The sequence below is a fragment of the Vanellus vanellus genome, assembly GCF_965231255.1.
Source record: "Vanellus vanellus genome assembly, chromosome: 1".
In the NCBI taxonomy this organism is placed as follows: Eukaryota; Metazoa; Chordata; class Aves; order Charadriiformes; family Charadriidae; genus Vanellus; species Vanellus vanellus.
Genome location: NC_138905.1, coordinates 90,964,016 through 90,980,132, shown reverse-complemented (window position 1 = coordinate 90,980,132; position 16,117 = coordinate 90,964,016). Strand labels below are relative to the sequence as shown.

The 16,117-nt window shown below is 44.3% G+C and overlaps 1 protein-coding gene across 1 annotated transcript; it reads right to left on the bottom strand.

Annotated features, from left to right (window-relative positions):
* Window positions 1-4,048: 4,048 nt before the first annotated feature.
* Window positions 4,049-6,803, bottom strand: COX17 (cytochrome c oxidase copper chaperone COX17). The gene is made up of 3 exons (XM_082498804.1): window positions 6,481-6,803; window positions 4,679-4,789; window positions 4,049-4,264 (listed from the first exon to the last, which is right to left on the bottom strand). Exons 1-2 carry the CDS (start codon window positions 6,597-6,599, stop codon window positions 4,705-4,707), a joined length of 204 nt encoding a protein of 67 aa, XP_082354930.1. The 5' UTR covers window positions 6,600-6,803; the 3' UTR covers window positions 4,049-4,264; window positions 4,679-4,704.
* Between the last annotated feature and the right edge of the window lie 9,314 nt (window positions 6,804-16,117).

The following is a 16,117-nucleotide window of genomic DNA, read 5'->3' as shown; positions in this document are numbered from 1 at the left end:
ATGCAGAAAGATGCTTTCTGTTAAGGGTTAAGTGAAACAGGGAACCTTCTCTCCAGTGGGCCCTTATTAAAGTGAAGAAATAAATCCTACTGGCTGAAGCAGAACAAGGCTCAGCTGCAAGAGGTATGGGGAAATGAAGAACTTCATTTCTCTTGACCTTCGCTGCAAAGAGGGAAGGATGATCTTATAGCCAAAGCACTACAGTAAAACTCTTGGGAGCCAAGTTCTGTTTTTCATACTATTGCCATGTACTAGCTCGATGATCCCAACAACAACTTGCCTACCTTTAGGCCTCTGCAAAAAATCAGTATTATAAGAGGCCCTCTTTCCATGAGAGGCTGACATTTGGTATAATGGGGAGTTGGGATGGCAAGATTGGAAACACTTATGAGAAAGATACTTTACATAAGATCTGTGAGACAAAACTGAACTGCCATGAATAGCAATGTAGAACTACATTAGAGGAAGCATTCCGAGAAGCAACATTGCAATTTCTCCTGCCTTTCCATACTACCAAAAAACTTTTCATAGAATTATAGAATTGTCTAGGTTGGAAGAGACCCTTGGGATCATCGAGTCCAACCATCTACCCTACTCTACAAAGTTCTCCCCTACACCATATCCCCCAACACCACATCTAAACGTCTCTTAAACACATCCAGGGATGGTGACTCAACCACCTCCCGACCTTTTGTGGCAACTTCAAAGAAAGAGACCAAAAAAAAAAAAGTTATTAATTTCCCTCCTCAGTTAGGTAAATCCCTGAGCTAGAAGATACTCTGGAACACAATGTTAATGACTCGTTAGGACAAAGAAGTTGCTTCCTCTGGCATCTTCAAGAACACAGACAGTGGCATTGCAGTAACCCCAGAGGGGTGCGCTGGGGCTGCAGTGCTGCTGGGGCCAGCGCTGTGGGCAAGGAGGGCCTGTTGTGACTTGCCTGCAGAAGGCAGACAGGAAGCTTTAAACCCACAGCAGTAATGGCACAAAGCTCTCATTAGAGACTGTACAACTTTTCTGCTGGGGCTGAACATGACATGTTAGAGAGAATGACACAGCCTTTTAAAAGGCAGACCTCTGAGCACATGCTGGAGATTAATTTAGGTGTTTTCAGGCCCAGTAGTTTACAAGGAAGATTTGCAAAACGGTTCAACCACGAAGGCTCAAATCTTCCTTTCTCCCTTGAGAGCACCATGGCCATAAAGACCACCTTCACAGCACTTTCAGTTTTCCACCCAGCAAGAGTTCAAAAAGCTTTCTTAATTTTCCAAAGAGAAATTTTTTTCCATGCCTTGCCTTCAATTAGAACACATGCCTTCCATCCAGGGATGCTGGGGTTCATCCAAGTTGAGCGTTCAAAAGCCAATACTGATTCAAGGGGAAAGCCACACAAATAGTAAAAAGGGGATACCAAGGCCCAAAGCAATTTGGAATCAAGTAAGCAAGTGCACAGAAAACACTTGAGCAACATTAAAACTCTTCCCCAGAAGAAGGACATAGGCATTACAACAAAATGACTCTGTGAAGAAAAAAAATAAACATCAAGCTTTTCTGCACTGCAATTGGCAGTGTGTAAACAGGTACTCCACTGATTTCTCCACTTAAAATTATTTCAACCAGTAGCACTTAATATTCAGCCTCATGTGATGATGCAATCCAGGTGCAGCCTGCACTGTTTGGCAAACAAATCCTCTGTCCTTCAGAGCAGCCCTGTACTGAGAGATTATCAGTTCACGGATCTCACAGCAGATACATGGCTATTTTGCCCATCCTTAGGAAGTCTACACGTTCAATATTGATCCCATAAGCTGAAAACTACTCAAATCATCTGTGCTGAGGACACTAAGATCTTGATGGCCTAAAGTCAAAGAGGGTATACTCAGACATCTCCATTTTGATTTATTATATACTGCATCACTGACATTAGTCTGCGAAACTTACTTACACACTAATAAACCCTGTAGGTCCCCCTGTAGGTCCAGAACGTCCACTCGGTGTTTCAAGTTACATTCAATTTACAACTGTTAGGAAAGGTCTAAAGCCTGCTCCGGACAAGCTAATGGTGAACTGCAAAGGGACAAGGATGGCACGTACTGTATTTAGTTGAACTACACCTATATAGTTTAGTCAAGTTTCCAGCTACTGCCAAGTTTCACGCCCTCGCAGCTACACCAAACACCCCATGCTGGGCACTGTCACCAACTCCATCAGGAAGCAGCAACACAGCGCCAGTAACCCCTACCCCCACCTTCCCCCCAGAATTGAGCCTTAAATCCACTCCACAGGAATCCTGTAGTAACAAATGAAGCCTCTCAGCAGGAAACGTGATTTGACTACAAGTTTTTTCCATTGTTGCTTTAACTATATAGTTGTCCAGTATCCTCTCTGTACCTGTTGCACACAGATATCGCAGCATCCCGCTCATCATTTTCCTTCAAAAAGCTTTCTAAAATTTCTACCATGCTTTTCTCTATGCAGGCCTAGATGTTTCATTTCTTAAGCTTCTAGAATTTGTGTAGAATTGTATGGGGATCCTTTTTTTTTTTTTAATTTTCTTGATCTGATTGAAATAGCATTCCACTCTTACTTGACCACTGCCACCCCCTGCCCTGCTCTTAACTCTGTAGCACCATTTCCAGTTTCACCCAGACTGGACATGCTACCACAAAGCTCATGCTTGTCCACCTTTTAACATTCTCTTCAGTTGAAGCCCACTCATTCAACAATAAATGACCTTATTCAAGTTTCTTACCTCAGATGACAATAAACACCAAGAGGAGCACCAGATCCCACTCCCCAGCCAGCTACAGCACTGCAGAAGGCTTTGAACACTTTTTGCCAGAACTACAGCTGCATCCCTTCTCTTAGGCTGGAAGCCAACATGGGCACAAATCTTACCTCAGGACAGGAGAGTAGACAAGCAGTGTAGAGCTAAGTCTAACAGCCCGCCTTGTGACCTGCAAGCATTTTAGAGTCCGTTTCCTCAGACTCCAGTACCTTTGTGAAACGTTCCCAGAAGCAGTGTCTAAACTCTCCTCACACAGCTTGCGAGTCTCGGCACAGACAGCACCAAGTGTGGCATACTAAACGTTCACAGTCTATTCATTGCTAGCTCAGAACATGCAGGGTCCTGGGCAGGCAGAGAAATGATCATGACTGCACCCATCCCTTCAACAGGATCAAAGCCAAGAGAACGATCAAGACAAAGCACAGATTTTGTATCTCTAATTTCTGAAAACACAGAAGGAGGAGAGGAAATAATCAGTGATACTGTCTTAAGCCAGGTCAACTCACCAAAGGAAAGTTAGGGTTGCACGGAGACATCATATGAAGCCAAAAACGTCCCACGTGTGTAACAAACTATCAACTGCACTTTTTTTGCTCTAGATTGTAAGAAGAAATCAAAGGCGACAACCACCTTGCCACTGTCATGTCACACGGGTGAGTAAAAAGCCAGAAAACAAAAGCCCATGCACACCTAGCTCATGAGCAACACAACAAAAACTGGGCATAAAAAAAAAGCTTTTCTTTCAAGCAAGTGACCTGTACATACACCTGCAGTCCTCTGCTCCCCTTCCCTTGAAGAACTACTGGCTCAAGAATTTGAATTTGATATGGAAAGTACTTAATTCTTCATTCTAAAGAGTGAACCTTGAAACCTCAGGTAAAGCTGTTACAATTGTTTCAATGTTTTTTGATAGGGGAAAGCAAATCCAGTTTTGACTCTAAGGAAAGTTCACTTCGTAAGGCTATGGTCCTCTCTGTGCAAATATAGTTACACCTACCGTCACAGACGGCACTGCAAGCTTCAGCATGACTTTGATGAAAGCAGTAACACAGGAGTGTTACTAGCACGATTTCTCAATTTGCATCAGAGGGAAAACCCACTGAAGGCCCACCTGTTCAAACACAACCCCAGAGTAATCACTGTTCTCATTTCAATGACTAAGCAGGCTTTTCTCATTCTCTCCATTCCTATAGCACACTGTTTTGAATGAGGAGGGTGCTGTCATTTTTTACTTAAAAAAAACCCAACAGAAGTCAGGAACACTGGTCATTTTCAGACTTTTATTAAGAGGAAAAAATATTTTTTCTATAGCAGCAGTCAAGAACTAACAGTGGAAAAGCCACAGACATGATGCACAGTTTATCATTAGAGACTCTTGATAAATAGATTCTTTGTTTATATTTGTTCTTCAAAGTAACTTGCAGAAATAATTTATTTTGCAGCTTTCCAGAATACCAGTCACACCACAGATATCATCTAGAAGAGAGAGGAAAGATAGCTTCAAGAAACATGGATTTCCAGTGGATATTGAGAGACAGTTCAACAATCAACAAAAAAAACCAGCAGCAAACCCCAAAAACACAACTGCCACACTGCCCTACCATTAGAAATCTAAGTTGAAGTTCAAATCTATTAAAAGACAAGAGGTGGAGCCACACTCTGTTGTTGAAGAGCCACTCACAAAGGCTGTATACCGCCAGAAGGCTTCACCACCCTCACAAGGGCAGCAGTACTTACTCTAGTGTCAATGAGGATTACTTTGCCTTCCCTCTCATAAGGAAGATACCTTTGCCATCATGAACAGTACTCTGGGCCTTCCAGTGGCACCAGCTGAGATGCCAGAGCACTTCAGAGGCAGAGATCACGTACGTTCCTGAACGGTATACTTACCACATTCACAGTCCTGCTCATCTCACTCATATCTTGAAGCCCAGAGATCTCATACACTCTTTGTGAGCTTCAATCAGGTGCCTGCAATTTTCTTCCCCCTTCTCAATGATGCTGCAAAACAAAAAGATTTCCAAGGTTCAACAACAAAATGTTTGCTTACTGTCAGTCAAAGCCACAGAACTGACAAGCTGTTGGGGACAATCAAAAATCTCTATTAGCCTCCAGAGATCATTGTGTCCATCCTGTCCAGGGTAGTACTGTTTTGGAAAGTGTAACACTACCTGAAAAAGGCACCCAAGCCTGGAGCTGCGCACTTAAATCTCTGATGAAACGTGTAACAGAATTTCCTGTTAACAGGCCAGTGTCTATTCTAGGCAAGTCTAGACTGGGATTTGTTATATAGCACAAGGCTGTTGGATCACTTCGAGTATGCTGATCCTGCCAGCAGTCAGTTTCAAATCATTCAGTACAGAAGCCACAGAATTTCTCCAATAAGGGACCAGTACCTGACGTTTTGGTCCAGCTTCAGTTGGTATTTAGGGAACCTGAAGAAAAAACACACCTGTCCAGCTACTCTTAAAAAATTGATTTACCATATATGGTAACTTTTGATATTACTCATCCATCCCAGTGTCTCATACATATTCAAATAGTGGTAAGAAACTACCATCATTGGTATATCGCATATACCACAAAAGCAATTCAGACTCGCTCTTTGATTGACTTGCAGAGTGCTTCCTGTGCCCAGAGGTGGGGATTCCACCACACTGCAGAGTGCAGGTCCCAAGTCTCATCAACCCTCATCTGCCACATTATGCTATTTTTGTGACCACATGAGGAGAGTACCAAATTGTGAATAACTAAAATACCTTATTTTCTTCATCATTTCAGTTTTATTACAGTAAGTATGGACAGCTATGCTGGCCACCCAGGGCAACTCCATCTGACCCGGAACTTGAATCCTACCACTCTTTTCTTAAGAGGACCCTGGACTCACCTTTACTCTACCACATACCTAGACGCACCCCGCTAACTTTGGCAAAAACAGTGTCCAGTATCATGTCACCTACTGAACAACATCTGTACCACTTGTCAGGTAAAAAAAACAGTTTGGTCACTGTCATAGACAAAGGAACTCTATTTTAGGGGTGCATTTCATGCTATTTGATAGGTCCTACGACAGCCTATAATTACAAATGCAGCTATATACACATCATTGTCAAATTTTGCACCTCTGTGAGAAAAGTCATCCTCTGAGACCTAAAAAACAAACTATTTTCTTTTGTTTGAAGGAGAACAGCATTCATAATCAATTAAACAATAAAAATATTACTACCTGCTAGTACTTGTTGCTTCGGTCAGTCAACAGTAGCGACAATTTGTAAGCAGCATTAAAAGCTAACCTCTGAAACCTGTTCTAAACTAGGGCTATTAGATATTAATTGCTTCATTTCTAATTTATCCTTTAAGACATTTTCTTGTCCTCCTCCTCCGTATTCTCCCTCCTCCTTCTCCTACCCCTCTTGGATACTCCAGCACACTCGGTCTGGCATGGGGGAAGGCTCCCAAAATGCCCCCCAGCACGCTGACAGGAGCAGAAACTCCTAGAAGCCAACAACGAGCGGGGCAGGGCGGGAAATCCACCGGGCCAGGGCGAAAGCCAGCGGAGGGCTGGTTAAAATGCCCCAGCAGCTCGACGACGGGCCCCGCCTGCGAAGGGGAATACACGCCGCAGGGAGCTCGGGGTCACCAGAGGCCACCCCCCTCCCCACCCCCAACCCGCCGGCGGTTGGGGCCCTCACCAGGCGTCCCGCGCTTTTTTAGTCTCGGGGCAGGCGCAGCAGGCCTTCAGCGGCTTCTTCTCCCCCCGCGCCTCCCCCGCGCCCTTGGCGTCGCAGCTGGCGGCAGCCACCGTCGACATGGCGAGCGGCTCCCCGGCGGCCACAGCCTGCGGGGGAGAACGGGGCGCCAGCGACCGTTAGGGGACGTTCCCCCCCTCTCCCGCGCGAGGCAGCCCCGCCCCCGGCGCGAGAGCAGAGAAGGAACCGCCGCTCTCCTGTAACACGGCGCTCGCGGCCTTGAGAGCTCCGTCGATTCCGGGTAACCGTCCCCGCCACCCGCCCACTTCCCGGCACGTCTGCGCTTGCGCCTGCGGCCCGCGGCATGCTGGGAGGCATCGTTGGGAAGCCCTTCTTCCGCCTGGCCCCCCCCGCCTCTTCCCGCGCCTGCGTCGCTTCTCCGCGGCGGGTGCGCATGCGCCAACACCGTTCGTGTCCTCTTGTCTTTTCAGGTGGCGATGCTGACTGTTATGCTGGCGCGAGGGTGGGCTGTTGCAACACGACTGGATCCCCGTTCTGTAACAATCAATCTGTCAACGTGTCCAAAGAGACATTCTTCAGGAACACTCGATATTTAACGAGCCAGAATGAAAAGGGAAGGAGGAGCGGGCAGGAGGGTGAAACATGGCGCCCGCAGCTGAGGGGACCTGCCACCTGCAGCTGCTCAGCCAGAGCAGCAGCCGACAGGGGATTTCAGCTCTGCTGGAGCCGGGCTCCGTGATCGCAAGGTTGTAGCCAGCTATTTATCGAACACATATACGGGATATGTGCTCCTTTTCCAGGTTAAATGAAGATGTCGCATCCACCTCGTCATAGCTGGCCGCTGGAATCACTAAGTGATGCGCCGTGTTATTGTAATCATCATGTACCACTTTTTACCCCACAGCCCTTTATTAAAAACAGGCATAATCGGGTCATACAAGTTACAATAGTTGGTGAGATACAAAATGTGTTAAGAACTTAATTTAGAATTAATGATTTGTAACTATAGATGTTAATTTGGATGGAACACTCTATGTCAAGTCCAATTAAATACCCGCATGCAATTCTTAGTACAAGTACATAGAATTACCACTTTTGAAGTTCCAGCCAAGCCAACAGTCCTTGTAGGATGGTCAACCAGATCTCCTTACATCCCAGGTGGCAGGAGGATCTTTTCTGGTCACTGGGGCAGACTGGCAGCGATTGAGCTCCCATTCAGGCTCCACCAACACTCCTCTCTGGATCCTGTAGGATATACATCCATGATCCACTCCATAAATGCCCCAACAGTTGGAGAGTCTATTTCACTCGCCAGGATAGGTGCTGGCAGCGATTGTGGCTGACGATGAGGGACCGCCCACTGCCCCCCCCCCCATCAGCAAGCCCTGCTAAGTCAGGCAGTCCACCTCTGAGGGCTAACACACCTGTGCCCAACTTTACACCTCCTGGGCTGAGGCCCCAGGCAATGATCCACTGACCATATTGCCAGTATTTTGTTTCACCTTTGGGAGTTACTATCTACAGGTAAGTGAGGCCTATTGATTGGGAAGAAGTAGGCATAACTCCCACTGGAGCAGAAGTTAATTTGGTTACCCTTGAGTCCAACAGTTGGAAGGGCATCTAGTGGGACTGCAGGCAGGTGTGACCTCAGCAGCTGAGCCCAGCTAGTAATGATGATCCTGTCTTGAGAGTAATAGTTACTCCTCCTTCATAGTTACTCCCATGCTTTATTCCTACTCAAGCAGTAGAGAAAATGGGGGCTTCATTTTTTTATTGCAGTTGTGCACAGAAAACTAGAGGTCTGTGGAGCAGAGAGAACATGTGGCTACGCAGGCACTGCACATACGAGCATAGCCACCGTCATTGGCAACATGGGCAATAAGGGAAAAGATACAGAGCTGTTTTTCCTTTGTAGTCTGTCCCAAACTAGGCATCAGCAGCCACCCTTGCCTTCCAGGAATCTGCTATATACTTGGCTATTTTGCTGCAGTCAGCTCTCTAAGATGACTGCCTGCAACCAGCCCTGATGATGAAAGGGTTACTTCTGCGCCTATACAGATTGGCAGGCACACTGCAGAGCAAAGGGACACCCCACACAGGTAACGTGGGAAGGGCTGCACGGCAGTGGATGTAACACTGCTCAGAGCTTGGGAGGGGAAAAGAATATGCCCACTGGGATGCAGCTGCTGTGCCTTTTAATGGGCTATAGCAAGAGGCAAAGAATTGGCAGCTTATAGCAGGTACTAAGGGGATCCAAAATTGTAGGAATGATGACAAGAACATTTGGAGGGACAGAAAACCTGTATTTTAGGTATTTAATTAATTTTTACTTTCAGGATGAGTTTTTTGGGGCAGATTACCCCATACTTGTCAATCGCAGAGGTATTTATTTTGGTCTGTGATGAAGAGTAAATAGCAATAGCTCCTATAAAACAAGTTACATGGTCTCACTCTCAGCAAAACCCAGGAGCTGAAAATATCTGCTAGGGATCTGAACACTCCAGTCAGGTAAAAACCTGAAAAAGGTCCTGCCCTATGCAAGCAAACACGTTTTCAAGAGCCCTTGGCAAGAAAGAGAGAATTATTCATTATTTTCAGTATTTAGCCTTCCAATAAGCCAGGCCAGAAGTGAGATCATTCTCTGTTGACAGATGTCGCTCTTTTGTTTCTCCAGATCACCAAGGTGAATGCCAACACCGCTGACCCATGCTACCTGAATAAGTAAATGATAGGAGAGGATTCTGTTTTGATCCCCTCATTTTCACACAGACAGACAAGAAGTAGAACCTAGCTCTCTTCCAGAAGTCCAAAGCTCCCCATTTTCATCAAATGGGTAGATGAGTCTCTCCTATTTTCACCATCAAAGCACCTCTGTGTCACCCTGACAATGCAACTCCTTGAAGCTCAGGCTCCTGAGATTGCCTATGCATTGCCATCCTACCTCTGAAATGGCGTCATGTAACACCTTATCAGTCACCTACTTAATTATCCATGCATCTCAGCTCAGTAGCCTGTCCCCAGCTACCCCATTTGACTGGGAAGGTTGTTCAGATTGCCCTACACTCATGCAGCCTCCTGGTTCAGTATGCACACATTGTGAGGCCATGCAGCCAGTCATGGTGAACTAGAAGATGTATAATTTGCATACGTTGACCACAATATGCTTTTCCCAAATCCACATGAACATGCTGCAAGATGGAGCTGAGATTGAAACACCTATCAAAAGCATGCATCCAAAGCAGTGCCTTGTTATTTGCGGTTGTTTTTTTTTTTTTAATATATTAAGCATGTTTTCCTTTCAAATTAACTACCTTTGTCTTTTCTTCCTAAAGCTTTATCTGCTAGCCACTATCCAAAGGCCTAGATAGAGCTAGTGATAGCAACACAAACTCTGAGGGAAAGTCTGTGGTAAAAAACCCTCAAAGGCGGTTTCCCAAATTTGCAAGTGAACAGTATCCTTTATTTAACAACATCTTTTATTTAAAAAAAAAAAAAAAAAGTTTGAATGAGATTGATTTGTCCTGTAGAAACCAGGAAAAGACCAAACAAAACACCTTTTTATACTCTTGCCAGAGTTATAGAATACCAAGGGCAGAGGGAGGTTAAAATTTAGTCATCTTGGGAGAAGACTTCAAAGAGGTCTACACAAAGGTATGGCCTGTAGAGACTAAACACCTCTGTAAGCAGCACTCCATTTTAACTCTAGCAGCTTTCCAAACAGATTAAGGAGGAGCTCTGCTATTTTGGCCATGCTGCTTGCATGGTCATAGTTTGTAACAGAATCACCCTGGAAGAAGGAATCACTTCTTGGTGGGATGAAGGGACAAGGACTTGGAGGGAGGAGAGGGAAGGGAATTGCCATTAAAGCACAGTTAACGTGTTATACTGATTGCACTGATTTGGAGTACAGTGCAGAGGGGAGATCATAGCCTTTTCTCTTCTGACATTACACTGTACATAAGGATGTTAACTTGGTGCTTTTGTTTTCCATTTGTCCTCTGTCTGCTGACAGTGGCAAAAGAATTACATTAAAGAGTATGTGTCAAGGGTGGCTGAGGGCAGGCTGAGCTTAGACTGCTGAAAAACCGTCAGATCCAGTACCCAAGAAAGGAGATTCAGTGAAAATCTCAGAGCTTCAGAAAGAGACAATGAAAAAAGACCCTCCCTCAGTCTACCATGTCACTTGGCAGCCTGGTGCCACATGTGAGAGTACAAAGACTACAGATAGCACTGGACATTTACAGCTCTGGGTTTAGAGGAATAATGGGTGAAATAGGGGGGAGAGTTGCCAGGGTGTTCCAAATTATTTTCCCTGTACAGCCCTTTGTCAGAATTACAGAACATAAAGCAGTGACTCATCACAGTACCATTGCAGTCTATACCATTGGCTTCTTGTGTCTTCAGTTTCAGCCCACTGAAAGAATGGCTGTCCAAAAAGAGAAGTACTGTCTGCTAGAGAGACTCAAATGGACAGACTTTGTAAGGAACCTCAAAAATATATTTACATTCATTGTTACGGTTAGGTAGGGTAAGCCCCTATCATTGTCAGTTGAAAGTAGCAGTTTGGGGTAGTCCAGGGTTTTCCAGATTTCTCACACTCCTGCTATACACGATAGAAGGTAAATTTAGCTGTGGAAAATCTGCGTGGTGAAACAGAGCCAAATATATTTTGATATTTTCCACGTAGTGCCTATTCTGGGAACCACTAACCCTTTACCATCTTGAAAAAAAGAAATCTGTTCAATCTTGGTCTAGAGAAATATTTTTGTCTTTGACTTAGTATATAAGTGAGACAGCTACTGCTTCAGCAGCCCAGTCAACCATACACTGTATTTGATTGTCAAAAGTTGTCTGTGTTTCTGGTCAACACTAAGATACACATGGGGGTAAAAATAAAAAAGTACTTCAAACCTCTGAGCAAGATGACTTGTCAGGGCCCTGTTTCCTTTTACATTAACTGCTCAAGTACAGGATAGAGTTTCTCTTTTTCATCAGAGTTGCAGACCAGCAACTACCAAATACTATCAGCTCAGCAGTGTGACCTGAGAGAGAATGAATGCTGGCATAGAAGGACCTTTGCTCTGGTCTAGTACAATGGAAGAGACTCTGAGGTGATTAACTATATCCCCTCTAATCTTCAAACTCCATCATTAGGTGAAGGCAAGTGGTTCGCTGGGCTACAATCACCTCAAGAAGTGGTGCACCAGTCCCTTCCCAGGCTGAAGAGGCAAATCCCCTTGTTTCAAGACTACAGTATGAATTCTACAGGACTGAACCATCCCCTCCTGGTAGACCACCACAGAAGGCTGTATGGAGAGAGTCTCCTCCCATACTGAGAAAAAGGCCTGTAAAGAAACATGAGTAGAATCAAGATTACTTTTAAGGCATTTCCGTCTCTTTGTAATGCCCTACGAGCTAGTACTGCAACAGATCACCTTTTGCCAGAAATTCAGCCAAATCTTCAGAGCATCAGAGGCTGGAGGTGGAAGGCAGTTTGCAAGACTGCAGCCGTTTTCCATGTTAGAAACGGAACTGCTGTCTCTGACATTGCAGGACTCAGCCCACAGCATCCCAGAAATTCTGGGGTCTCACGCTGGGACCAGGACTTTGTGGCCTAGCCCAGTAAAGAAGATAGCAACCCTTCTACAACATCAGGCAGAGCAGAAACTCTTGCCCCAATCAAAATTTGCAGAAAAATTATTTTCAAGGTTTGCCACCATTGCTTGCTTTTGCTAAGAAACCAATGTTTTTATAGTACAGGTGAGACACTGTTTCCAGTGATGAATGACTTCTCCAGTGAAATCTGGATGTTCACGCAGGGAGGGAAAAAAAAAAAAAAGACATCAGTGCTTGGTTTTGGTATAAACTTAAAGAACCTTCATGTCTTTCTCATATTTTTTTTCTGTGCATCTCTCCCCGGTTTGTGCTAAGATTATGACTATCATCACTTTCATACTATACCTCTTCTTTTCACTGCCCGCCAAAAGCATATCCAAACATACTAGTGAAGATTATTAATTTGCCATGCAACACTGCAAAAGCCAGATCAGCAAATTCAGTATGCAGTCTCATAACATGGCAAAAGAAGGAAGCTGGCATTTGGTACCATGCCACAAAGTAACCTGCCTGTTCCACATGCATTGGAGCCAAGAACAACTGAGCCTTTGGACACATGGCAGCTTTCCACATTGCAGATGTGCAGCAGCTGACATTGGATGTGCATTTCAAGCCCAGTCAGGCTTACTTCAGTGCTGGCTGGGATGACTGATCAGCTGTTACTCTTCATGGAGGGAACACCCATGAAAATCCAAACATTCTAGAATAGATCTCAATGCACAGGGAAGGCCAGGTGTTTGCACCCAAATGGCTCCATGTGCTACCGACACAATAAAAGGGCACAACTGAAGACAACACATGTATTGTCTGACAGCCTCCATGCTTAGTAACTCAGAAAATCTTAACCTGTATTTGGAAAATAACTTCACTAATCCTCCAAGAGACATGAATGCAAAGCTCTGTTCCTCCCCTGCAGTCAGACTCTCTGTTTTCAGTTAAAAATCAGAAAAAAATAGTCCAGGTTTAAAAACATTTAGGCATGAAGAAGATACACACTAGTCACACAGGGGGAAGTTTTGCTATCCTTGGGTATTTTTTTTTCCTCAACTGCTGAGTTAACCAAGACAGCTGCCTATATAGCTCTTTCCAAACAGGAAGCCTCTTTCATTCTCACTTCTCATGACTTGAAAGGGTAAGACTTTCAAACTTCTGCATAACCCCTATATGAATTGTCAGAACTGATCAGAATGTGACCCCAATGTATCAGACAGCCAAGCCACTATTCGTACATAGCACCACATGCATGCACAGATGACCTGTTTAGTCACAAAAATCAAATGCTGCCTAAGGTCTATGCTTACGCATTACAGCAAATCTTGTTCAGAACCCAACTCCACTTGTCTATGTATTGAAGAAAAATGCCTCACTGTAGTTCAATAAAATATGCCACAATACAAACTTCTAACCTTGATAGTTCTGCTGCAAACCAGGCAGTGTTTCTGAACAACTCCAATGAATGGTGTAAAGCTGTCAATCAACTGAGAAGTAGCAATACAGTAAGTCCACTTCTCTTCCATTGAACACATTTCAGTCATCCGTTTTTTCTCCTAAGTGCTGTTGCTATTAACAATTTTATTCTGCTTGGTGGCATGCCATTTTGATGCCTGCGTCAGCAGCAAATCTGGCTTGTTTGAATCTATCCAAGTCTCTCTTGATCATGTTTTAGGAAATGTGAAGCTCCACTATAGCAAATAGTTTAACATTCACAAGAAACTGTGGGAGCTAACTGGAAGCCTGGAAGGAATCATTAGTATTTACAAATACATGAGTCATTCCATTTTTGAGATGTCACTGACTGCAGCAGCATAATTCTATGTACTTACATCCCAGCATCTCGCTCCTTTTAAATATTGCATCAAGACATATGCTGTACAGTGCTGCAAGCTGCCTGTGAAAAGCCTGCAACATTTCTGAATCCATTCAGAATCCCCACAGCTGTTACTTGTAAAGTTACAAAATAATGTAGAAAGTTCAGTCACTTTTAAGCTATTTCTTTTACATGAGTGGTCAAACTAGACTTTGATTTCAACACTTAATTCTCTTGCACTTGTTTTTTCTTCTGCTTTTCTTATCGTTGATCCAGGAGAAGAATTTCTGAGTCCAATGAGCATTATTGGCACTTTCTGAAAGATCTTTAGAATCATTCCCACCAAAATCAAATGGACTTGACTATCAAGTGCTTACGGGTCAGATTTTAAGAAGCATTAGGGCATCTCCATATGAGGTGGAAGGATTCGCAAGAAAGCCAATTTACATTGACATCTTCTTAATACAATACATAGCTTGAGTACAATTATTTTTGAAAAAGTGACATGGGAACACAAGTCATCTACATTGCAGAAAATTTCATCTAAACCTTCAGCTCAAGCCTATATCCTGACTATTTTCCCCTGGTTTTCGATATGCTGTACACTATGCTGTGCAGTATTTTCTCCAAGTACTGAGTGTCTTGGTTGGTACTTACTCTATGTAACAAACACTAAATTTTACTCAACGCATCCTGTCTGGACTGGCACATCATTAATTTCAACTACTCCAGTAGTTGAAGTTATTTAAAACCGACAATGGATTCTTCCAGGTCTTATTCTCCTAGGGGTCCATCCAAAGACTTACTTGGAATAAAAGAGGGGACATTTCCAGATCAACATGCTAGATGCTGAGTTCCCATTGTGCTCTCACAGTTGATCTGTCAAGACACCAGTAATGTGCTCTAGATCCTGTACTGGGCTCTATTCAGTCTCCACCATTTGAGACTAGAAGGTGAAGCAGGAAGGGTGTAAGCGAAGACAGAGGGGAAAGATAGGGGAACTTTCAAGACTGAAGGGAGCACAGGCTTTGTTTTCTTACATGAGGGAAGTGATACGTAAGCATCCTTCCTCAATCTTTGAAAGGGCTCTGTTCAGCCTCCATCCGATTCTAGTTTTTTTCTTAACATGGCCTGAGTGTCCTGTCACTGCCGTCTTACCCTGTTATTTCTGGTAGGCCTCCCCCAGGCCCTTGGATGTGTGCTAGCCCTCAGTTGACCTCCTTCCAGTGGATTGCAATTAAAGAATGATAAGTAAATATTTTTTAGGAGCAGTTTAACAGACAGGATTAAGATCATGTTGCACTAACTGTTTAAGAGGAAAGAAGAGTGTAGTGTATGGAAGAGTTATACTGTATTATAATAACAAGCTGAAATGAGACTCCATAGCACTTCTGTCCAGCTACTTAATTTCCATTACAAGAGTGGCTAAAATGGTCACAGAAAATCAAGATTTCCTGATGCTTCCCCCTTCAGATCAGGCAAGCACAAACTTTCACTCCCTGGAAAAGTTTTCCAACTAGTTGGAAGCCAGACTTGACCAGGCACCTTGGCAAATAGTAGGAGAGAGAGCAAGGAGTGCAGAAACGCTGCAAAGGTCAGCAAGGTACTCTATTTCATAGCTGTTGACACGTCAGATAAATACATACTACATGTCTCCCTGTCTGCTGAACTGTTAAGCTACCCTGTGCTACTGTGGGCTTTAGTACAAACCGTTCACCAAGCAGCCAGTAAAAAATTTAGCTACTGAACTCCTGAGCTTCTGGCTAGAGAGAACTCCTTGACTCAAGAAGACATCCTTCTCTCTACAGTCTTTGACATTCTTAGGCAGTCACCACCCCTCTTAGTCATGCCGGCCCCCTGCTTAGCTTGGGGGAAAGCAGAGTCAGGGAGCACAATCGATTGGCCAGGCCAAGATGGTCATCGCTGGTGGCAGCACCCTCCCTGCAGGCTGAACAGGCACCACACCAGTCAAGTGTGAGGGAGATCACTACTTCAATAGGGCCCCTCCTCAGGCTCGGGTGAGTAAAATAGGGCAATTCACATCTATACCATGCACCCTATTAACAGGCTCCAAATGGTTTTTAGATTGCCCTTTTAAAGAAATGGATATCACCAGAACCAGAAGTCACTGGTGGCTGGAACCCCTCTACTCTCTGAAACATCTCCCATCCCTCCTCAAGCTCCTTCTAGTGACAG

What these genes read in the sequence shown, in the direction of transcription:
- COX17 (XM_082498804.1), bottom strand. Translation starts at nt 6,599, where the DNA reads ATGTCGACGGTGGCTGCCGCCAGCTGCGACGCCAAGGGCGCGGGGGAG. An exon ending in AAAAAAGCGCGGGACGCCTG is followed by an intron (nt 4,790 to 6,480) that starts GTGAGGGCCCCA and finishes TTTGTTTTGCAG; the next exon opens with CATCATTGAGAAGGGGGAAG.